Source organism: Aphelocoma coerulescens, chromosome 2 (assembly GCF_041296385.1).
Source record: "Aphelocoma coerulescens isolate FSJ_1873_10779 chromosome 2, UR_Acoe_1.0, whole genome shotgun sequence".
NCBI classification, from domain to species: Eukaryota; Metazoa; Chordata; class Aves; order Passeriformes; family Corvidae; genus Aphelocoma; species Aphelocoma coerulescens.
This window is the reverse complement of record NC_091015.1, coordinates 43,816,379-43,842,383: the sequence shown is the minus strand read 5'-3', so window position 1 is coordinate 43,842,383 and position 26,005 is coordinate 43,816,379. Positions and strand designations below refer to the sequence as shown.

Below are 26,005 nucleotides of genomic sequence, written 5' to 3'. Positions count from 1 at the left end.
GTATGTAGAAAAACAAGAAGTCAAACTTTTTTGCTAAGTGAAATGATTTTGATCAGTGCTTCTCCCTTTTTGACAGGCCCTAGATGAATATCAGAAAATTCTTGTTCTGCTAATGGGTTGAACTATTCTGACAGCGACCCAGATCCTCAAGGAGCATTAACTAAACTGATGTTTCAAAGCTGAGATACATTCCTTTCTTGTCTTGTTACTGCCTCTTATTCTGGATGCTCATCCCGATAAGCATCAAAACACAATTTGACAGCATTAGCTACGGTAACTGGCTGGCATGCTCTGAAACCAGCACAGTCCTTCTGGCAAAACATTTTAATACAAGCTGCCTGGAAGGTCCATTTCCAAAGCTGAGTCACTTCCCTGCTGCAGTCTGCCAGAGACAGCACTCGGGAAAAGAATCCCTAAGAGTCTGATTTTGTCTGTATAGACCACAAATAGATGATCCATTTAAACATCCCTGTGTTTGCCCAGTGATTTGTTTTAGTTTGACAAGCAAACACAAGCTCAGATCCTATAGCTCAGTGAGACTCTGAGAACATTTCCTTAGCATATGGTGAGGGAACAAAAGCTGGGAGACAATACCCACCACTGTGCTTTGCTTTATTGTTAGGAGCACCCAAGCTCCCCCAACTTCTGAAATCAGAAATGGTCCAAATGTTTGCTGGTAAAATACTACTGGCTTCTGGTAATAGCTAGATTTCGAAAAGGGCCTTTTTCTTATTTAAAAGTAGACACACTTAAGATAAAGACAACAAATATGAAGTACTTTGTTTCTGAATAAAAAAGAAAACCGAATCTGTGAAAAAGAGTTAAATTGCCAGACAAGTAGCGCAGTGAGCAGCAAAACCATTATTTGGATTAAGTGCCTATGTAACAGCATACTAAGAACTCAGTTAATAGAACTTGAAGTAGAAAGAAAAATGCATTTTTCAACCCTTTCCTTAGAGCTAGTATAAATAGGTGCATGCAAACCTCATCACAACAAAAAATAAAATTTGAGGCATCTCAACAGAACTTTTTAGCTGAAAACAATAGCAAGCTGTGCTTACCTTAAAATTGTGTGCTTTTTCATAGTTGAAGTGGTTGTCGTTCTGAGTTAAGGCTGCTCTTCTGACCAAGGAGGTGATCTGTGAATAGGCAAAGAGTTTCAGAGGTTGCCACAAAAGTGCCCCCTTGACTCCCACCTTCACCCCCAGGGCCACGGCCAGGAGCTCTTGGCGCTTCCTTCCTCGCTTCGACTTGTGAACAACAGCACAGTTTTTCTCATTTTCCAGCCACAGATCCTCTGAGAACATAGCGCTGGGATCCCAAATCTTTTCCCTGTCTTCCTCAGCGCCAGGGAGCCTGACTGTAGTCAGCACGGTACAGTTTGTCCAACTGCTTCTGATGTTAGACAGCAGATTTGAAGCAGCTGCAGCCCATTCTGCCGAGACCTCTGGCATGTGACTTGAATGGGCCGTCTTGTGGGACGGAAGGAGCTTCTGCATCTGAATAAGTAACGGCCTGTGCCGTGCAGTTTCTTGAGGCAGATGTGTGCCTCGAACAATAGCACAAATTCATACACTGAGCAGCCTCCCCCACCGTGCTCCCTGAGCAGGGGTCTCCAGAGAGGTGCTGCTGAAATACCGGCTGGGGGACACACAGCGTTACAGCTTCACCCCCAAAGGCATTTCCAGGGAGAGATCTCTTCAACTCGGCGGTGTGTTAAAAAATGAACAAACAAACAAAAAGCCCCTGGAAAGCCCTCACAACTGAATCTGATGCTGCATCCAATTACACTCAGACTTGGAGACTTATCAGCCAGCAGTCTGCATGCCAGCAGATTAAGCCCTTAAAACCACGATGATTGTTTAATCTTACAGGGCAAAAAAAATCTCTCTTTTTTTTCTTTCTTTTTTTTTTTTTTTTCTTTTCATATGCTGTACAAGGGGAAAAAAAATCCAGCAGCACTCCAAGCACTAACAGCACTTTTATGCCATGGTTTAAATTAAGCATTTTGTCAGTGTGCACTTGGTAGCACTGAGGTAGTTCACTGCCAGGGAAAGCTGAAAGCCCAGCTGGGACTATGCAGGCTTGGAAGCCCTGGGGCCCTGTGCAGCACTCGAGTGAAGGCAGCAGGGAAGCTTCACAAGGATGCAGGAGGCCCATACACACAGCCCTGTTTGCAGAACAGGGTCTTCAAGGTGGCAAGAGCAGTTGTGCTTTGCCTGGTTATTTGCATCTATATATTTTGAGGGGAACTAATTTCTAGTTAAAGCCCAGGGACAGGAGGTATTGGGACCCTGACAAGCCTATACTACAGCTTTCAGTGTTACTTTGGACATGTGATCCACTTTTTTACAGGCAGGTAGTTCCATGTTCCAGGACTCAGATGTCTGATACTGAGCATTCACTGGGAAGCACATAAGCACACTCAGGACCCCCTCCCCACCGGTTTCCTTCCCTCCAGCTCCCCTCTCCTACTCCTTTACTAAGTATTCCAATTCCCCATCCATAAGAGGAGGATAGGAGTTACCTGCTCAGCAGAGCACGGTGAGATTTAAGTCTAAAGGTGTGCCTAATGCTTGAAGCGCTGTGATATAGCAGAGGGGGGAGTTGCCAGTGCTACTGGGAAAACTGCCTCTTTGAACTGGAGACACTAAAGAGCACATCAGCCTTTCACAGTCTGACCCACTTCAACTAACCCAGAAAATATGTGAAATTAAAGTATTTAATTCACTTATATTAACTTGTGAAGTTGACCTTGCATCTATTTTTTTCAGCCTGCTTTTACCTCAGGCTGAAAAGTCAGAAGGTTCATCTAATTCACTTACTAAACCCTCCACCACACAGACTGTCTGTGCTTAGTAAAAGTGATGCTCTGCTGATTTGAAAGCCCATGGGGACAGATGGTTGTCCGTCAGTAACATCAGGCTGTGCAATTTCAGAGAGTACCCTACTTAAGGTTTTCAAGAAGCTGTGCAACCTGCAAAATCAGCTTCTCAGCCATAAAACGATGCCCTTACTTCTACGTATAGCATACGTAATTCCTTTATTTTTCAGGAAGCTCACAGCACCACTTTTTACATGCTCCCATACTCCAAAGCCTCTGCTCCCCAGTAGGGAGGACTTCCATGCAAACCCCTTGCTCCCTGAGCTGTTGCTGCCCATTCAGCCTTTCCCCAGGGCTTGGCACTGTTATCTGACCACTGGTGACAACTGGCTGTGATGCACACATGGACATTGCTCTGCCTGCAGGAAATCCCTGCTGCTCTTCCATATGTCCTCCTGTAGTGAGTCCCAGTTTCTGTTAGCTCAGGACCTTTATCTGCTTTCCAGGAGACAGACAGACTATAGCTCCCTAGCTCTCTCTTCATGTGTTTCAAGACGTAAAAAGTACTGGTTTTGGGACATCTCTGATCCTTCAGAAGCAATGGCTTCAGTTTGGGCCATCACAAAGAAAACCTTGGAGTTTCTCAAAGTTCTTATCACATTCCAGTTTCTTTCCTCAGTGCTATTTAAAATGTATTTATAGTTATCAGAAGGAAAACCCCCAAACTAGTTCTGGGTTGTCAGACACCTCTGAATCTACAGCATCTAAATCCCCATATATACATAAGCTACTTTTTCTCTAACTTCCAGCATAACAGATCCAAAGTCAGAGAAAGGTCGGTTTCCTAATAATGCTCTAATATTTGCATTTATGTCGCTAGACTGATAAAAATCCCATTATATAACCAATATTTTTTACATAACATGGCAGATTTGATACTCAAGTGACAGGCTTATGATGATACATCTTGGAATTTCAATTTATTAAACTATTTTTGGAATATCAGAGTGTCATCCTGGGATCAGACATACAGACATATTTAATGGAAACTCTGAGTGTTCGCACAGAAGCATCAAACTTAATAGACTTGGGGGAGGAAAACTCAGCCAAACCTTATGACTAAGGCAGAGCAGTATTTACTGTTTATCATATATGAAATTTTATTTATCCCTGGGGTATCTGCCTTGCTTGGGCCCTGTTTAGACAGTTGTTTAAGGGGATTCATTGCAGACACAGGATGTGCACAGAAGGCCAGCACTGAGTGCATCCTCTTAAGGAGTTTAATCAAAGCCCCGACAGGTTTGGTGTCTAAATGGTGCTGCAAAACTCAGATGAGCTGGACTACAAACACAACCACTTCCTTCTCTAAATACAGTGAAAACTTCAGCAATGACGAATTCTCAGCCACAATCAGTTCCTGATACCACAGGCTCACCCCAGTGCTCTTCTTTTATCCGTTTTCTTTTTCCTAATACAAAATTGGCTGCACAAGGTGTCAACTCATTCAAAGAGCATCTCGTGATCAACTTAGTGAGTTAGCCTGCAGCTAAAGAGGAGAAGGCCAGTGGCTAAGAATATAACTGCTGGTTGTCACTGAACGTAAAGCTAGTGAAGGCTCAAAGGCGAATATGGGTTATCTGTGTTTTCAGACCAAAGCATTTCTGCCTAACATATAATTTTAGTTTACTAGTCTCTTTGTAAAACAGATGTGCTGTATAGGAAATTGGGGATTTAGAGCAAAATAAACGTCACTGAACTAGAATAATAAAACTAAGGGGCAGAGCAGGGGGGAAGAGGGTGACGACTCATCTGTTGCACCATTTCCAGCGCGCCTCCGCAGCATGAGCTGAACCACACCATTGTCTCTCCCCTCAAAGACTGGCGTCTTGTTTGCTAACAAAGGCCTCGGGCGTAGGAAAGAACGAACTGCAGTATGAAAAGCTTTCGGTTTTGTACATGTGGTATGATTTCTGTTGTAGTCGTGTGGGCAGCACAGAGGACTTGCTGGAAGCAAGCGGTGGGGGAACTCTGCATGCTGCCCTGCTACTCTGTGCCAGCTCCAATGCGGTGAGAAGTGACACTGTGGGAGTGATGGCTTCTCTCCCTCAGCTGCCACCATGCCTAACTGTGGCTGGCAGGGAGGGGAGATTAGGGGGCACATCCTTGGCTTGCTGCTCTGCCTGACAAGGGACACAGCTGTGGGGAGGAAAGGAGTAGCACGGGCATGTCTCTTTGGACAACACCACAAGTGAAACAGAGATTGCTCCATGATGAGGAACTGTGACAAATTAATGACTGATCTCTAACTAAACACACTTAACTCTGCACATAGATACACTCACAGGTCAAAGAGAGGCCTGTTTCCTCGCAAGCACGGCACACTCAGTTATCTGCCAGACAGATTATGTTTGCTCAATCGCAAACACGTGATGGAGATGACACATGGAGCAGGAATCTTGCAGCTATTGGGTTTGTCCTAGTTTTCTCCCACGGAGCTCTTCCCACGAGGTGCTCAGAACACGTCAAAGAAGCCGTCTCTTAGCAAGACACAGGACACAGAGGGGAAATGGTGGTGGAGGCCAGTCAGCTAAAGGCCTTTGCCATACCACAATCCCACCAGTCCATGCCTCCTACTGCCACAGCACTGTGAGCTGCCATTAAAAGGCTTCTGTGCTGCACAAACAGTGGGAGGAAACAGGCTCCAAGAAGAAAACATGCTGAACACAAAGCCAAGCACAATGCCTGCAGAGTGGTGCTTGCCAACGTGATCTTGCAAAACCCACGTTCCTAAGAAACCCTCTCTCCAGCAGGAAGGCTCCTGATGTCAATTAGGTGAGCAGAGCTTGCAGAGGTGAGCAGTGGACAGGGGCTATGGGAGAAATCAGATTTTACAGCTACTGGGCTGTTTGCTTTTTGGTGGGAACACCATCTTCTTGCTCCTAGGGAATCAAAAAGTTACAGGTCTGTTCAACAGAGTCCTAACTGCAATCACTGCGAGTTTCCTCCAAGTGCAGGTCCATTGGGACTCCTCAAGGATGCCTCTTCCCCACCCCAAACCCAACAGTCTCTTGTTTCCAGCAGAAAACTTCCTTTCAAGGTGAATTGTCACTCAGTAAATGTGACACTTTTAATGAAAAAACAAAGAACCACAGGTGGTTTTTTTAAGGAATAAGATTTATCTATAGTTTTTCTTTTTACTACTTGGCATTTCAACTTTTTTTTTTTTTTTAATAACCACCAGTACCTCTGAAAATTATGACTGAGCTGCTGTCAACAATATGCATAAGTGTTCAGGCAGCAGATTTTCTACACTGGGCTCCTGTTCTGGAAAGCCTGGTTGCACTTCCATCACCACCATTCACACCTATCTTTTGCAGATAATCCACAGCAAAGAAACCTGTTTATATAGGAAGACTTCCAAAATACATGTTTTGATGCTAAAGTTATTAAAATAGTAATATTTACACCTCTCCTAAATTAATGTGATTATTTATTAGCATCGCAGCAACCAGCTGTCATTTATACACACTTCTTTCTGACAGGCTATTCAGTCCATTCCTACACAGATAAAAGATGTAATTTACCTACAGCAAATGGAAATCTAATCTCCCTTTAACTTCAGATCCCCTTTCTAAATCCTCCTCAAAGAGATTTTTCCGTATGCATCATGATTATTTTTCTCAAAACAATGTAGTGAACCAAGCAATACAACATCCAAAGGTGAAATACTGTATAATCAGGAAGGCACTAGTTGAGACTATTATTAAAAATAATAGTTGCTGTAAGCCTCTTATGGTGTATTAATATAATAAACTATTGTCTATTTTGGAACAATAACTGGAGATCCCATTAAGTGGTATGCAATTACATAGCCATCTTCAATTAAGAAATAGTGAGTGGACTAAAAGCTTTTATGCTGTCAGGCAATTCTATCACTTAATGCATTAATTTGTGTATTTCCCATCCACCTTTGTATTCAGTATGTCTGAAATAGTATTTTGATTTCTTATTTTTGTAAACTATAATAGATATGCATTGTGTCAGTAACATGGAAGAAATAGCGCAGACATGGGGAAAGGACCTTGGTACAGTATGAACTACCACAGCAATTCCCTCAAATAACCCTGTAGAGATTAACATGCTAACAGCAGGTCTAGCCTATTTATTGTCTCGACTTCCTTTCCTCCCACTCGCTCCTTTATCCTTCCCAATCCATCTCCATACTTGTCAAGGTTATTAATGACGTTTTCCTGGCCAAGTTCATGATCCTCTCCTCTGTGCTTAAAATTCATGACCAAAATGGTAGCAGAGGGACAAAAGAGAAGAGGCATGAGGACTAAGTGGGGCAGATGAGAGCAGAGCTGCACACCACAGCCACTGCTGCTGCTGTGGTGGAAGAGGAACACCAGGGCCCCACGGAACACCAGCCCCCACAGGGCTGCCAGGAGCTGCTTCATCTGCAAATAGGGCTTTTGCAGGGAAACTGCACTGGATTGATTTCTGAATTGCCTCTTGTTCTCCCTGGGGATAAAACACATGCAACTGACTGAATTTGCCTGCCTGCAGTGTATGTCAATGAGTACCGTTATCACACATATAGATCAATATGTATCCATGATAACATCTGGCTTGTAGGCAAATGAAAATTCAAACATGGTATTTATCCTGATATTTGCAAAGTATTGGCAGTGATCCTGTTATTCTGTCAACGATGATGGTATTTTTTTGACAACAGAACTAACACAGTATTTTTCTAACAAATAGACATTTAAGAATTGAATGGATGGATGGATGGATGGATGGATGGATGGATGGATGGATGGATGGATGGGTGGATGGATACATAGCAGGTGTCTATGCTAAAACAGTAACACGTTCTTGCTTTATAACCAAAGGAGAAAAACAGAAACCTCCAGACAATGATTCATCCTCTTCTATAAGAGGTCAAGTCTAAAACGGATGAGCTTGAATTGTCTTCTTGCAGGTCATTTATGGATCATATAGGAAAACTCGATGGCTTTGGTAGAAACAGATAGGTTTACTTTAAGATATTCAAAATTAGGTAAAATCAATAGCTCCCCGTACTATTTTCTGTATCTATTCTGTTATCTATTCAATTTTAGAATAAATTAAGTAAGGAATAATTTATTTTATCAGCCTCAACCATATCTATAAGTAATTATAGATTAATAACTGTACTTTGCTTTGGTTATCAATACTCCCCATACTTCAGACTGGCTAAGACTCATGCTCTGGAAATGTGGTATATCCAGTTTACTGTATCATTTGTTACACAGCTGCATGCAACTTTATAAAACTTCATAGGTTTATCTGGGCTCATTGAATGAACTTTTTCAAGAAGTGTAGCTGTAGGGGCAAGAGTCTACATTAATAGAGATTTCTAACACTGACTATGTAGGTAGCCAGTATTTTGACACCTCACCCACAGAGGAAATAGCCTAGCAACATAATGAACTTAATATGACATAGAGTGGCCTCAATGAGTTAAGAAGGAAGTGACTCATGCTGACTGCAATATATGGGACTATTAGTCAAGAGACAGAGATTTAAAAAAATAGCCTAAACATTACAGTTTTTATCCAGATCCCCAGTGAATGCTGGCTGAGCACCATGTAAGCTATACACCTATATGACCTGCTCATATTTTTACATTTTCACTGTGAAGCTCTTGATTTCCAAAGAAACAGCACTTTGTTTAGGAAAGCCAGCTTGCCATTGATTAAAACTGTCATTACCCTGCAAGGAGACTGCAGAGCTTGAACCAGAGCCAAACCCGCTGGGCTGCCACAAAGAAGTGGAGAAGTTAACGCTCTTACTTCCCTGTCTGGGGAGAGGCAGGGAGGCAAGAATGTCTCTTCTGAGAAAGACGACTCCTGTGAGTGTGGCACAGTGCCCTTGTGATTAGGGGAAAAGGAAAAGATGGCAAAAGGCCTGGAGGCGCCATAGCCAACAGCAGTCCTGCCCTTGGAGCCTCTAGGCTTGCTCATGTGGGGTTGTCATTAACCATAACTGCTTAATGGAGCTAGCTGGATGTCATGCTCAAACACAGGGTTAGACTGAGGACCATGTTTTGTGAGACTGCACTAAGTCTGTGTAATATCAGCTTTTTAACAAATCCCAGTCCTATACAGCTACTATGTTATATGGTGGGCAGAAGGCTTGGATGTTTGGCCTTATACCTCATTACATTCCCAAATGTATACACAGCATCCTACACAAACACCTACACTCTCACTTTTGGGATAATTCTCGTTTCTCTGTCTCAAACACTACTACACCCTACAGCCACGTGTTATCTCAAAGAAACACAGTAGCTGTCTATCTTCTCCACACACAGTAAAACCTAACACAACAAAAATAAACACAATACAAAAAATAAAAGTGACAAAGTTCTTCTGTTTCTCACTTTGAGTTCTGATATTCTATGTTAGTGACAGTAAACTTCCGGAGTGAGACCAACTCAGCCTTGCAGCACATGCTCTGGGCTGAATCTTACAGAGTGCAGTCAGAGTGCCTGTTCATATAGAGAAGAAAAAAATCTGCCCCTCCTGGGATTATGGTAAAATGTGGAGAAAAACAGGCTTCATGAAAGTTTCCCAGAAACAACAGTCAGACAGCAATGGCATTTATTACCGGAGCCACTAATGGCTCGGCAGAGCCGGCTGATCTCTGGAGGAGCTGTAAAGCGGCGCTGACGGATCTGCCAGAATGTAAAGTATGCTGTGGGAGTCTTAGGAACCAACAGTAGCGCCCCAAGTTTTGCCCCAGCTTAAGACAGCTTAAAACAAGAGACTTTATTGTGGGTTAAATAGAGATTTATGCAGACTGAAAGGGAACAAATAATTTGTGAACCAGTGATTCATGAACCGGTGATCATCTTGTCTAAAAAACTGGCAACCTATAAAATTCTTCCTGGGCAGTAACAGTTCAGGAGTGGATTCTCAATGGTGTGATGCTCTGTTCATTTAGCACTCACAGGGAGATGGGAATGATAAGCAATTTGCAGGGAGGACTGTGCCAACATCAGCATCAAGTGGCAAACAGGATTTTTCTCTAGTTCTGGCAATTTCTTGGTGGTGTGAAGGAACTCTAAAGCTTCAGTCTCAAACTTAATTCACATGACTGAATTACACTGCTGCTCAGCAGCCATGGCACCTTCAGATAAACTACACAGTACAATGACCCAGAAATGTAGTCATGTGTTTTCCACCATTAGTAATATTTCTGTCCCCTTTTACTGCAGCATCTTGTGACTTTTTCCCATTAAAAAAGCATAAACTCACTAGACTATGTAAGGTGAAAGGACTTATTCATGCCATTTAGGAAACAAAGTAGGCAATTAGCAAATAAGAACACAACATGTTTTCAGGTTGAAAGAATACTTTTTAACAAGCCTGAACCAAGAGCTCTTAACCACAAAAAAAGGGATAAATGCTAGTTCTATAAAAATGCTGTGCTTTATGACTGTGAAGTTTCATTTCAATATCTTTTATGAATTGCATTGTGAAAAACCAAAGAGGGCAATGGGCAGCCACTTTCCACATGCACTAGTGAAATTGTGGCATGGAGGCCATCACTGGTTTTGGTGATGGCCCAGCCATGGCTGTCTGACAGCTCGTCTGAGCTCACTTGTATATCCATGAATGTCTGAGGACACGTTCCCCTGAGACAGGAGCATACAGTGTTTATAGCTTACCTGTTTGTGAAATATGTGCTTCTGTCCCATCACCTCCAAGGAATGTCATTAACCCTGGTAGTGACAGACAGCGTCATCCCAAAAGAAGTGGTAAGGCTGTATAGCCCCTGGTGTATCTCTGGCTTCGGAATGTGTGGTTGCTTAAAAACAGAGAAGGAATCCATGCAGGCAAAAGTGATGTGGGGTTAAAGAAAAGACAGAAAGCTCTGAATTCAGCCAGGTTCACTTACCTATTTCATTATATGCCTGAACTTTACCCCAAGAATGTGTTACATTCCCCCTTGTGATATAAGAACGGTTCCTATAGCTTACACTTGTATCAGTTTCTGTTCTGAAATGGACCCAGCACAGAGGAGAAAAGTTGGGACAGGACTGGCACCACGTATGGAAAAGTAGAAACACATCTGCAGGAATGGGCAATTTCATTCTATGGGATATGTACCCTCCTCCAACTCCTTCCAGCTCACCTTGCAGAAAAGGCCACTCAAAGTATAAGCAACTTCTTCTTCTCATAAATGAGGTTTTGAGCACCTTGGCCCTTGTTCCACTTCCCTTTTCCCACAAAGCAGCAAGGGAACTCCTGTGTGCTGCAGACAGTACACAAAAAGCATGGTTCACTGCACTTTTATAAGGGCATGTTACAGGGTACGCAAACCACTTGAGATCACACTCTTTGAACCTGCATAAAGTACCAGAATGTATCCAAGTTGTTTTATTTTCCCTTCAAAATAATTGTTTTGTGTTGTGCTTGCTTAGCTCTCTGCTTGAAGCTGGCTTTGTTACTCCGTGACTCCATGGGTAAGTAGCGGCACAGCTATCCTTGAAAGCACATACGCATTCCCATGGCCATTAGAGAAACACCCAGACAAAGGCTGACCCCACTTCTCTGCTACTGAAAGAACACACAAAGGCTGTATAATCCTAGTTTTATTTTCCTGTACAGGTGTCATTTGACCCTGATATCCTTATAACCCCCTTTGACCCGCAGCCCAGTGCCCGCTGGTATGGAGCAGAGGCTTTTGTTCCTGATGGCACACCGTGCACAGCTGCTTCCATCATTGTCTGGAGAGGGACAGATGGCTGCTCTCAGCACAAAAAGGAGATTAAAAAAGAGCTGAGGGAATGACATCACTCCTCAGCCTGGGATTTAATTCATGGGACCTGTGGGGCTACCAGTGGCATGGACTAACACTGCAGTTGACTCTGCCCATGGACAGGAAAAAGGTTGTATTTTGCAGAGTAAATGAATTTTTTTTTTTTAAATATACAGTTGCCACCACTCTAATATTTATGTTCTTTAGCAGTTTCTAGTTAATCTGAATATATACTATCCTATCAGAAGCAGCACTTCTAAAGTACCCTGAAAGTAAGACTGATACTGTACCCTACTTCTATCCATGGCTGTAGTTCAACTGCAGTAACTTGGTTTAAAGCTTATTTATTTTGTTTCGCTTGTGATGAAGGAGTTCATAACATATAGCTGGGGAAACATAATAGAGTAAATGATTTTCACCACTAGGACAAATCCTGCTATAACACTTTGTAGGTAAAAGATTTCATCCATGTCTCATAGCCCCACTTAAGTCAATTGAACAGAATGAAACAAGAAAAAAAAGTGTGAAGCTTTAGTTCTGGAAGTAGTGAGCTTTGTTGTCACTTTTCTGCCTTTAATTCAGCTCCAGATCTATGAAATCACTTGAATTCTTCTTTTTGTGATTATCAGACACCAAAGGTGTCTGATATTTACTATATCTGAATTTATTTATTAACTTAAGTACTTGATTACTGTTTGGGACACAGGAATTTGGCCTGTCTCTATGTTTGGTACTTGGTGCCATCTGTACCAATGTTTTTCTGCAGAGCAGAGATTTTTGCTCTGCAACAGATGTCTCATTGAAGACACTTGTCAAAGTGGCCATGTAGCTGCTACCACCCTCTTTATGCTACTGGCAGGCACTAGATGTGCAGGAATGCTGCCACGTGAAGGTCAAGCCATTCCTCAAAGAATATAAAGAATAAAAAGCTCCTTCCAGGTGTGTGTGTGGGGGTTTGTTTTTGTTTTGCCCTGAAAGGAAAGAAAGCAAGCAATTTCTTCTCTCCTTGAGTGTCTGGGAACATCAGCGATGCACTCCTCCATGCATGGCTAGGACCCATCACCTTACAGTGCAGCTCCTGCTCCAGCCCCAGAATCAGGCTCAGGCCTGAGGATTGTTTTGCTCCTAAGTGCTGATCAGCATCTGTGGGAGACGTCACTGTCTGTTTGTGGTTCTACTCAAAGAACCAAGCGGAGCCTTTCCTTGCATGTAACCCCCCAGAGTAAGGTCCAGGTTATTCCCTCAGGCCAGCTGTACAAACCAGCTCTCTCTGGGAGACTCCTGGAGCAAAGCTGTGGCTTTCAGTATGTTTGCACAGCAGTGGCCAGTGGATAGGAGTGCAGAAAACCATGATGCTGATGAGACAAGAGATGTAACAGCTCCCATCCAACACACTCTGAGTTTTACTGTGTCAGCAATGCTGATGGCAACACCAGCAGAGTGGAAGGCCTCGAACCAACAATATGTTGCACACTTTCTGCTGTCACTAATTCAGAGCAGGAGGAATTCAGCAAACCATAGAGTTAGACCAGAGGTGATGATTAAAAGAAGTAGTGATGCATTTGCTTCATAAAGTATAAAGTACTTTATAAAACAAAGTGTTTTATTTGTTAATCTGAAGAGTGGAACATCTTATCAGCCAATATGCTTAAACCCGGGGGTGAATTTTTTAGGGAAACACTTTTTGTTGCAGAACTTGTGACTCATCAGACTGGGGACTTTGCACAGGGAAGTTCTGACCAAGAGCCAAATTATGGGGTTTTTTTTAAATGTGGAAACACTTAGGTTTGAAGTATTTTAAAAACCAATTCTCTGTTTCCAGTTAGAAATGTTTTCTTTAAAGCAGTTAATAAAACATTAAAAGTAGCTTGAACAGTTTCAGTCAATCCAACTTCAGTCTTTTTCTGCCTTTATCCTGCCTCCTCAGTGCTTGGTCATGAAAAGCTGAGTTTTACTTTTATTGTAAATCAGACAGAAATAAAAACAGAAGGGCAGAAATTAGCCATTACTGTTACAACCCTCCACTATGTGCTTTGATAAAATGTTAGTTTCAAAGGCGATCTTCTAATGATGACTGCCGAGCAAGTTGTATTCCCCTGTACAAGCTCAATACAGAGACACAAGGGCTCTACATTAATTTTCTTTTTGTTAATCACTTGTTCCCCTGGGCTCTTTCAATCTGCCATGACAGCCTCAGTACCACTGAGAATGCCTTTTCTGCTATTAAAACAAAAGGCACATCTCTAAACACTTCATAATTTCAAGCAGGAAAGAATCTCATTCTTCTAGCTGCAGAAAGCAGTAACAAAAGACTCATGAACTAGAACGCTGATGTGAATCATGGCCATCTTCTGCTTTCATTTGTGCTCTCTGGGGACTTCCAGCTGAAAGACGTTCTTAACGCAGCCAGCAAGGTAAGGGGCCACACCACGTGCCCCTGTGACGGCTGAGGGATGAGAAGTACCCCTGAAGGAATGCTTTGGAAAGGCTCTCAGCTGTTTGCAAAGTATCACACTTCAGTCCCTGTGGAGGGGCCAGATACACTTAATATAGAAGGGCATTAATGAAGAATTTACTCAGCCAGGACCAGACAACACAGCATTTTAAACCTGGAGTTTACACAAACCAGACAAAAACTTGCCAGAGCACAAGGCAGACTTCACTGCACTGAGACAAAACCATAGCTCCACACAGGTCCTTTTGGGTAGTATGTTTTCACAGCACACTAATAGCCTCCATTTATATTACATCAATTTCCAAATTAAAAAAAATAATAAATATTGCCACATTAAAAAATAACAGCTTGTTGGTTCTACATTTTGAAAAATAAGCTGAGCACTGTATTGTTCACTCAAACAAAGTAATTTAATTTATCACTTAAATGCATTTTCACTTCATTTTAAAACCATCTAATTTGCTTTCAGAAGTTTAACAAGTTGGTTTACTATTGCTGTAATACAGGAACATTTCATTAAATGACCTGCCATCTTCTATCAACATCATCATGATTGCGTGCTTCTCTTGTTTTATTTTAATTTATAGCAATTTTTTGCTACTTGCCAACACGGGTTCTTAGTAATGTCACAGAATGGCATGGAAAGCAAGCCAGTTGTTTCCATTTCCCCTGTGCTCAACATTTCATTTGCATCCCTCATTTTCATTTCACAGCCTTCAGTGCTGCATGGTACTTGCAGGGCATCAAACCTGGATACCTTCCTGATGTGTAGAATGAGTTCTTCCCAGTCTGGTTTATTTTGCTTTCTTACTAATCTTCTTCATTAACTCCAGCAGTGGCAAAATGTTGGGAAGAGAAAGGTTACCTCTACAGGCAACAATTCACAAATCGCCTCAAGCTTTATAGTTTTAAGCCTTTTAAGCCTTAACTTGCTAAATTTGTTTGCAAACCAACAGGCCAAACGTGCCTCATAACACGTGTACCACTCGCTCTGCAATGCATGAGCCACCTCAGAGGCTGTTGCTCCAACATCCATTTCTCCTTGGCTCTTAGGAACATGCAGCTGGTAGCAGCAATGGGGCAGACTGTGGTGGCAATTAATGTTTCTAGAGGAAACTGCTGCAATCCCCTGGTAGTTGTAAGGTAGACAAACGAGTGCCCTTACTAGATACCATTGCCTATAAGTGCTGAAGAGCAGTGGAGGATGCAGCAATAACCCAGCTGCAGCCTCTAGTAACATACCACAGGCAAGCTTTGGGACTTGAAGGAGCAGCTGTGACCCTCAAGAGACTTCCAGGTATCTTCACCACATCACCCAAATTCAGCTCCAAGTTATCTAGAAGTTGCCTGTGCCGCTGACTTCCACATCGATGCCTCCATCTACAAGATTCAAATCAACCAGTTGTGGGTGAGACAAAGCCCTACACCTCTGGAGTGCCACAGCTGCCTGGCCTCTGGCAGGACAGAGACAAGGGGGAAGATCTGTCCCAGGGCAAAGAACCAATACCTGGAAATAAACAAGTGGTTGCTCTCAGCTAACAACAAAGCCACTAAAAAGCAATTATGGCTGTTTCCCCTGACAGCTGTTTGCACTGATAGTGTGATCAGTGATGGTCTCAGCAGTGTAAAAAACATGGATGCTTACTGATAAGGAGAAGAGTTAGGAACCATCCAGATACCAGCTCTCTACACCCAGCCAATAAGGACCAGGTACCGGGTTTTGGCACAACATGTGCAAATGAAAGGGACGAGGATGAGGAAGCATCACTTCTTAAACCCATGGCAGTGCTAAGCCCCAAATGAGATCAGAAGAACCTTGGAGATCAGTCAGGGATAAGGAGATTAGCTCCTTGGTTTCACACAGACCAATGTCAGGGGAAGTTTAACCTACAAGTGAAGAACAACAGTGGCAATTCTGGCAGATTTTTCCACATCCAAAAAACATCATCTAAGCAACAAGAAAGTTGTCATGAGCAGACAGGATAATGTCTAAAACATTCCTCCACAAGTACAACATAAAAGAAAACTTACAACAGCAGCTCTTTTAATTCTTACTTTTGTACAATAAAATGTTCCACTTGGAAGGAAGAATAATTCAGGGAATGTTCAGTTGAGACTCTCCTGTAGTTTGGCTCCAGCTCTGAACAGTGATCCCTGCCTTGTCGTTACAACAGACTTTTACCCTGCATATTTTTCACCTTCTGCTTCCTGCCCTTGTGTAATTGCCTGTCTCAGATTAGAAATGGGCCATCCATCCTACTGCACACATTTGGGCCACTATTTTCAATGCAGTTTTACATATGCTATCCACACCATCAATATTCCCATGATTTCCTGTTCACATTCAGCTGAGATGACTCGGGTCCCATAACTGCATGAGGCGTCAAATGAGAAAAATACTTGCTGAGCTAATTCAGCTCATAAAGTTCCATTTTTATTTGCTAAGATGCCTGGAATCACTACTACACAGTAAATCATTGCCTAGAGAAACTTATTTTTTTTAGGAAAAAAAAAAAGAAATGCCCTCTACAGTTACCTTTATGATAATTCATGTAGTGAATTGAGTGATTAAACTCTCTGCATTTACAGAAGTACTTAGCTTTATGCTTTAGCAATTCTGCAGTTTACAGAGATTTATACTTACAGAAGCCTTTTAGGGCAGGATCCCAGAGCAAGAATTCTCCTTTGTTTGGTAAATCTGTACAGTCTCACTATTTACTGTTAACAAGAAATGTCATCATATTTACCATCAGCAAATCTTCTAAAGTCTGCAAATTATCAAGTAGCTGAACAGCTAATTTATAAAACTCATTACTATTTTAAATTGTCACAACATGTTGAAACAACCTATAATGGAGAGCATTGACTTTGACACTCAATTTCCCTCTGTTCATAGTTGGGTAAGACTCCAATTGACTGGACAGACTCTTCACTTTTCAGTAGTGTTTATTATTTGCATTGCAACAGTGCTCAGGAGCTCGAGCCTTTGACCAGGTCAAGGCAACAGCGACATGGTACAAACATGGAGTAAGAGATGTTCCCTGCCCTGGAGAGCTTACACTCTAGAGAGCTGCCCCACCTTCAGAACAAGGACATTTTTTTCACACAAGAAAAAACACATGAAATGAAACATAACCACAAGAGACTTAAGGCTGTAAAGAGGAATTTTCAAATATCAGATCAAGGACCCAATAGTAAATTACTAGAGTATTTTAAAAGTGCACTATATGTAGTACCCCAAGTAATAAAGTTCCTGTCTCTGCTTAAGTGATGAATTCCTGACTAAAATGCAAATGAAGCAGAGGACAGAAGTAGAAATCCCATTTTAATTCAAAGGTTGTTCTCCTTGCTGTCCCTGTTTTGCCCAGAATAACCAGAGCCCTTATTTCCTCAGGGAATAAAACAGCACAAGTTCAAGAGAGAAATGTGTACAACAATGGAAAGTCAATGTATTCAATGTTTATAAGAATCTGGAGTTCTTCCTGAGTATTATCATGGGATGTAGATTATTTTATAACCTTATACGCAATTTGTAATGTAATTCCTGACAAAACCCAATCTGCCCAAGAACTCTCCTACTGCAAAACTTTGCAGTCCACATTACATACACAACAAAACTATTTTTAGAACATCTACTGAAAAATCACAAGGAGTTTAGTTCAAAATGAGCCTCTCTTAGACTTTCCATTAAAATACATCTTTAAAATAACTTTCTAACTTTATAAATAGACTGCAAACTAAAACATTTAGGAGCCAAGAAATACCAAAGCTAAGAACTATCTGAAGAATTCCCCCCTTGCCCTTCTGGGCACAACAGAAATCTACCTAATTACAGACAACATATTTTGTCTAATTTGGGGTGTGTATGTATCTATATATACACACATACATATACACACATATATATATGTATGTACTCATAGAGTCTGTCATTCCATGAACATAATAGGAAAAGGCAAATATTCATATAAAGGTGTTGTGGATTAACACCATGATTTATCTGAGTGTGAGTGGACTAGACTTGGCTGAAAAGCATGGGGTTTGTTCTCTGTGAAATTTCTTGTCTTTTTTCCAAAATTTTAAACTCCAGGGGAAATGGTGGGCTTTTGATGGAAGGAGTTTTCTGGCAAAAATGGCCCACTTTCAGGTCTGCTGTGCCTGGAGAAGATCTGCCAGCCAGACAGTGGTTTGGGTTCTCAGCTTAATGGCAGACTGCCTAAGGCCCAGGGATCATTAGCTTTCAACATAATTAGCCCATCTATCAGGCAGATTAAACTGAGGCTCAGGACACCCAAAGAAATCCAAGGAAGTAGTGAGGTGTGAATGCTGAGGGTGGAGGTGTGATGTGTGAATACATATGGTCACTTGGACTCAGTAAAGTACTTTTTTTCTTTTGACTGCAACATTTCAGACTCAAATATACCTTTTCTGAAAAATAAAAAAAAAAATACCCTAGGTATTGCTGGAAAACTTCCAAATATCTCTAACCTGTACTCCTGCTGAAGGAGATAGTGCTTACTGGAAGAACCAGGACTAATTTAATGAGCAGTGGGCCTACTTTTTCAGCAATGAAGATAAAAATAAATATTGAGCAGCTGCCTACTTGACTATGCAGCAGCCACAGGCTTTAATCCATTTGATAGACCGTAAATCTGCCTGGAAACCAAAGACCAGTGAAAGTATTCTATATTTATGAATCCATTATATGCATGTAATGTAACATTAACTATTTGTCTTTAGTATGTCTGCATATGTACATACCTTTTGAAATGCTACGCACATACTACATATGCATATAATATGTATATCATTACTGAACAATCCCTATATCTAAATTTAATTAGTTGTCCATATTTGAAAAATGTATTAAAAACAAAAGCAAGACTTGGCATGTTAACTGGAGCCATGCACAGTAAATACCACCCTCACACACACAGAGTCTGACTCTAAATTAGACATTATGGTGCTAAATTGTGTACGGGTAAATATAATAACCAGGATGTTTCATCAGAAATATGCAAATATTTAGACTTTTGGATTTTAGACAATTTTGGATATTACCACTCTACACAATTGTATTTTATAGTAGTGAAAAAAAAGGGGAAAAGTACAGCATTTAGAAAGACCGACCACATTTTTTTCACATGGATCTAAGTTCATAGTCAAATCAAAAGAAAGGATTTTTAAAATCAAAACGTGTCACCTATTCTTCCTGCATACCTTTCAAATGTTATTGTTTAAAGAAGGGTTGTGCAAGGAAATATACAACTAAAACAGGAATCTCCAGCAGCTCTGTCAGTGAGTGTGTTTGGTAAATAAGAACCTAAACTGTCTACCCAAGGCAGATAAATCATCTTTCGCTAAAATAGTATCATCAATTAGCAGAATTTATTAGAGCTAGTATCCCTTCTCAGCAATCAGGAGGAGCAGTGCCTTATATAATTTAAAATGCCAATGAGGATGCAAATTTTTTTCTCTCACGTAGACTTTGCAAGACTCTTCTCTGCTTGACCACCTCCAGGGTGAAGAAACTTCCCCACCAGGGAAGTTGTTCAGGAGCAACCCTGGAGCACCCACCTGAGGCTTTGCATGCCAGGCTGTAGCCACCAGCCTTCTCTTCTTGGTGAGGACAGGATGCCCAGAGCACTCAGCATCTGCACTGGGCTCGCTGGGATTCACTTCTACCCAGTGGTTCTCCAGCAGCACTGGGAACTTCACTTCTCCCATTTCCTTCTAATGTTTAAACTTGGCAGGCTACAGAAACATCTATTTGGACGGGTTTCTGAGATGGCTGCATTTTGGAGGGTGAATGGCAAGGAAGAGTAACAAGCAAGACTGACCTGCCAACATCATCTTTTTTTGGATTTTGTTGTTTGGTTGTTTGGTTGGCTGGTTTTTTATCTCCCTGAAAATACCATTCCAGTTGTAGGCTATGCTTAGACTCTGCTGTGGATCACCTACTACGTTTTTGAGTTTTGTAAAAACAAGACCTGCTGCAGCTGTGCATGAAAGATAAATTGTTACAAGTAATAGATGAATAAGTACAGCCCAGAAAGATTAATTTTACCCTACTTCAGGCAAATCCCAATTGATTACAAGTTTCTAGGAAAAGTAACTCGCTTCTTTATTTGTACATAAAGTGCCTAGTATACATCTGTGATACTAAAGAAAAAAAATATTAATAAGAAGAGAAACTATTAATAGTATTTCTCAGGATATCTATGAGATGAGCAGATGCTTGCTTCTGGGTGATGGGAAGCAAGTGACAAACTGAGGGTCACAGTGAGCATGGTCTAGGGATAAACCCTCCAGAGCATGTTCTGAAAAAGCTGATTATTTTCCTTTTTATTACAATATTCTGACTAAAAGCTTTTGCTTCTAACAACCGCAAAGACGGTTGTTACCCTTAGTGGTAAAAAATGCTCTAATCAGCCATATTATATTCTTAAAGAACCATCAAGCATTCCCTGTGTCATTTGTTTTATTTGTTTCTTCCCATGACTTCATGGAACAAACCGGTGGCTATTTTTCTACCACACTGACTTGCACGCAGCAAACAACTGATTACTCATTGTCACGTATGTAAATCTTTGAAGTGCACAGCAAAGGAAAGAACATCCCTATTTATTTCTAAAGTGAAATCCCAGCATCCAGCAGAATTTTATAACTGATTTTTCTAGGGCAATACTTCTTTCATCTTCCCAATACTAAATATTAAATAAGAGAGATCTGTCTTAATTCAAGCTGAGCTCTGACCCTTGAAATCTTATGATGCTGTCTGTGTTTACATGAGCACAGACTATTTTTCTCCAAGCTAGTTCACATCATGCACATTCCTCTCAAACTCTTCACAATCCAGAATGTTAATGACCCTCCCTTCCCTCCTGGCTCATCAGGGAATTGGGAAGCTGTGGAGTCTGGATGCTGCACAACAGTTTTCATCAGAAAGCTGATATTATTCCTGGTTCATTGACAAGAGGCTGACTCATTATACTAATCTTTTCTCATTTTTGGCACCTAATTGGAGTTGCAGCTTGCATTTTTTAAATAACATTTAATAGGGTATATTATTTTCTATATTTAGATAACAGATCCCATTAGTTTCACCTGCACTTGCTCAATACTTCTGCAGAATCTAATGTGTGCACTCAGTAGCAGAAGTAGCCTCATTAGCCTTTTAACATGTTTGAATTACTTGCCAACATAAAATGAAGGCTCTGGGCAGGGATGTAATCCAGCCCATTGTGCAACTTTCAACCAGTTTCATCACTGCAGTAGACTTCTTTTTTTCGTTTCCGTCATATGCCTTTCACTTCCATAAATAGCAAGGCAAAGCTGCTTGCCCACAGCCACCCACTCACTCACAGCCATGACTTAATAGCCATCAAGAAGTGGAAACAATAGAAATAGTAGCCAACTATAGCTGTGGCATTCGGGAAAGCAACGTTTGGAAATTCTTCTTGCTTTTAAACAGCTTGAACTCAGCCCAGGGGAAACAGCATGTTTAACTATATAACCATGCTGCTTTAGTTGAGCAAAGGCTCTCCAGTGCACTGAACGAGGCAGGAAACCCACAAGAAAGAAAAGAGATCCTGTAACTAAAACCTCCCTCGTCATGTAAATGCACAGCTGAGGTTGTACTGGTGACCCTCTGTCAGACATTCCTTGATTTTTGTGCCTTCAAAGCTCTTTTAATACTGACAATTTTTATCTAATTTCTTTGGACTCCTGCAACAATGTGAATCCCTTTCCCAAGCTAAAAGTATGAGTTGGGGAACCCCAATGACTCCAACATGGTTAATTGCCCAGACTGGACCAAAGCTTAAAAGAACAAGGACAGTCATCTGTGGTATGAACCAGCACAGCTCAGCAAGGAGTAGGTAGTAACTTTGTGGATGGGTTAGTCATGGGAAGAGCATAAGTGATCAATGAATTTTCACAATTTTTTGCTGATAACAGGGCAATTATGAGACTTTGTGCGCAGAAGTTTTAAGTCCTATCAGGGACAGTGTAATGGGGCACAAATACCAACCACCCTGTTGGGCACCAGCCTGAGCCTGGCCTCTACAACCTCAGGCTCCTTCAGGCTCTTATCTGTTAAAGTGAGCAATTTATTGGAGCTGAGCCTCCACCACAAGGAGTTGGCATTTTTCAACAGAAAAATGCTGTGTAGAAAAATCCCCAATGAACAAAATTAGCTGGAATCTTCTACGTGCTGTCAAAAGCTTGTACTTTCCCTCAAACTCATCTGAGTAGTTTTCTGCAGTCAGAGAAGAAAATCCAGCTTGACACATATGTGGAAACCTCCCAGCCAAATGGCTGAGGCTGGCAGAATGTTTTTTGGGCCTTTTTCAAATGGAGAAAATCATGCATTTATCCCTCTGCACAACCAAGAGAGAGAACAGTCCCATTGAAGAAGAGAACGAAACTCAATCTCTCTTGGAATCAGGGCAGTCAGAAAAACGGAGAACGAGTTTAAGAAATAGCCTAATAGGAGATTTAAAGCAGAAAAAAACCCCTAGAGGATGCCATTTGATGCATATTTTTCTGTTGTATATTTTTTTTTGTATCACTGAGCACATGCAACTCCAAGCACAATCTGGGGAACTGGATGTTGCAAACTGGTTCAGAACAGATTGTCCTGAATGATTCTAGTGTCTTCTCAGGTACAAAGACAAGACCCACTCTGGAGGCCCTTCTTAGCACTGCTGCAAGGAGGCAGCATGTGCTCCTTATCTAGGGACCTAACTCCATCACAGGAGGGTGATGCTCCTTTCACCCAGAGTCCTCCTTTCAAGGGAAAGAGGTTAAAAGAGAAATTTCTCAGAGATCTCTGACAGATGAGGAAAAGAAAAGAGATTCCCTCAATTTTATCTGCTATAAGTAAAGATAAGGGCTCTTTGCCCCTTCCAAAGCTGCTATTCCCAGAAGTTTAAGGCAGGATCAATTGTTCTCTTCCCTTCAGTCCACTTGAAAAGAGAGAAGTCTGGGAGACAGATGCTACTCAACAGTGTGAAAAACAGCTCGACTAAAACCTCTTTTTTTTCCTCCACCCCATGTAGAAAAACCAGCCACGTTTTGGAGAGGAAGGACTCACCTTCCTCACAATTCCAAATGAGCAGGTCTTAAACTTTTGGTGAAGTGCCCAACTCACTCACAGACACATTTTCTTCCAGCAGCTATCAAGCAGTGAAAATTGCGGTCAGCTACACCTGTGGTGTTCGGGGAAAAGCAAAATCTGGATTTTTTTTTTTTAAGCCACCCGAAGCCAATCTGTGGAATATAATGAGTTGGCAAGTCACAAACACCCAGAAGCAGGCTGTGTGGCACTGGTGGAAACCAGGGGAGCCCCTGCAGCCATTTATTTTGCAGACAGAAGTATGTTTACAAAGATGGGGTGGAACAAAAGGCAGAGGTGTATCTTATCACTACACTTACACTTTCAGGAAGGTAAAAATATGCCTGGAAACTGTACCTACGGAGCTTAAAAAATATTATTAAAAAAAAAAAAAAGTAATATCAGCTTCAAATTAGCCAGGCTGCCTTAGAAATGTGACTGCAGTGTATGTAAGTCTCTTTCACCACCTGCCCTATCTTTTGAACCAACTGACTGATTTTAGCTGAAGTTGATGAAGCAACAGTCTGAGTATCATGAAACTTGATTGCTTGACTGAGGTGAGAGATGTGGTCTGAGCTGCTGTGCTCCCCTGTGACCAGCCTGGCAGCAATGCCTTCTGCCTCCTTTGCAGGTGGTGAAAAGGAAATAAGGGGAGAAGAGGGTACAGGAAGGAGGAATGGAGATGAGGGATGGATGTGTGAAAGGTCTGGAGGGATGGCTGGGCTTGCTGAAGTGGGAGTAAGGTGTGCAGAAAGATAGAGCACAAATGAATAGGGAACCCAGGCATCACCAATTCCAATGCTCACAATAAAAAAAACCAAGCCTTTATAACTGGCTCCAAGTGTTTTGTGTCAACCAGAAATATCTGGAATTGCAGAGATTTATTATTTTATGTATTCATCGATTTTAGTGCCTAAAATTTCAAGGCATTGCATATCTTTGCTATGGGACTCCCTTTAACCCCTTTGCTGCTGGTCCTTCTTGCATCTTCTGTGCTGCGGCAGAAGGTGACAGTTTTCCTTTGCTGTGCCGGTGCTCCATAGGCAGAAACCAGGGTATCTGTGTTGGGGTTTCTGAAGCATAAAGTGGGAAAAAGCCAAAAGAAAGACTTTTTCTTGTCCTGGGAAGGCAAGAGGGGAAATAATGAGGAAAACTAAGGGTGGCATAGAGTGGTTTTTAGGATGATAGCTTAAATAAAAGAAATAAAAATGATTGAAGGAAAAACCACAAGGTAAGGGGGGAGATATTTCAGTGCATCAGGCTGGTGACAAGTCTGTGGGTTTCTCATGTGACATTTTTACCAAGATCTTTCTCCTTAAATTCTTAGAGTGTTAAGGCAAAATTCCTGCTGGGGGATGCTTCTGAAAGACAATTTTATATAGCAATTGGATTTGCAACCTTTGCTGCACTTTATCACAGCTGAGTGGGGTGAAAGTTGTCTTGAATGTCATTTCCTCCAGGATTACTCAGAGCAACACCTGAGAACTTTGCAGGCAGCATCTCAACATAGAATCCCAATCTGAGACCTAAAATGTTGAGGCTCAACATGTTTGCTTGCTGGCAGGGAATGCAAAAAGCTGAGGGGAAACACAAAGCAGGCTGTGTTCTCAGCCAGTCCAATCTTTCTGGCTCCTAAAGAACAGGTGTATTTAGGTTTTTTTCATGGAGCAGCTCTGAATTGCCTTTTTTCCAGTCTGGATCCCTGCTGTCACTAGTCTTTCTCCTCTCCCTTCCATGCTCTTCTTCCAAAAAAGCTACACATAAAAGAGCATGCCTCCTGATAAGCATCTGCTTCAGGGAAGGAAACCAAGTCATGTACTGGGTTAAAAAGCCTTTCATGGGCATCCTTCTCCCTAGATTGCCAGGAGAGCACTTATTTCCACTTTGATTTCTGAAAAAAGTTAGGAAGGGCTTGAGCAGCCTTACAGAGACTGTCCTGATGTTGCTCTGATTAATCCTGCTATGACCAACATTCTGTGATGTCCATAATTTCTTGAGTTAATAAGGAAAAAGCTGAGATTGCCACACACCTAATGTCAGATATAAAAATAGTTCCCAGTGAGGGTTTCCCACAACCAGTCTGGATGACCTTGCTGAAGGAAGTTAAAAAAGGGCAGTGACAACAGCACCAACACTTTCCCCCTATTTGTATACATGAGCACAATTTAAAAAAAAGGTGTTGTTTTTCTAGGAAAAAAAAAAGAAATATTATGGACATAGAATTTCTTAAAATTTATTGGGAAAAAAAAAAAAAAAAAGAAGAGGTGTGTGTGTTCCACAAAAATAATGCTTCCAATTCTTCAATGCCTGTTTTTGGCAGGCAGATCTTACACCAGCCTCAAGCTGATACAAGCTGTTGGAGAACCACATCCAACAGTTTCTTAATTTGGAACTTCTTCTGCTTTACATAATTTTCATATTCATAAATTAGTAGTATTCAATATCTACATAATAGTTATGGTATACATTTGGGGCCAAAAAGAATTAGTTTTATTTCTTAATAATCTTCTTCCTTTAACTGATGGTAAGTACAACATGTGTAACAATCTCTGGGTATTTTAAAGGGTTTCTCCTAAAAATAAATACTGTAGCTTAGCTGGATCCAACCTTTTATTACATATTATATATATGTCTGTAATATACGGCCATTTTGTTCTGAATTTGGAAGACTTCTTTCCACTTGTTGCTGTGCCTTCAATGTCACTTAAGACTTACAACAGATAAGAAGGCAATTTCTGTATATCCCTCAATAATTCCCATGTTTGATCCTTGAGAGTTTGTTTAGATATGTGTATAT

At 41.4% G+C, this 26,005-nt stretch overlaps 1 protein-coding gene across 1 annotated transcript in view; it reads right to left on the bottom strand.

Annotated features, from left to right (window-relative positions):
- The window catches only part of CHN2 (chimerin 2), a 160,722-nt gene that overhangs the window by 22,546 nt on the left and 112,171 nt on the right, over window positions 1–26,005 (bottom strand). The window contains exon 7 of the mRNA XM_069007197.1: window positions 1,062–1,139. Coding sequence (XP_068863298.1) covers window positions 1,062–1,139 — 78 coding nt within the window. The remainder of the gene's footprint in view (window positions 1–1,061; window positions 1,140–26,005) is intronic.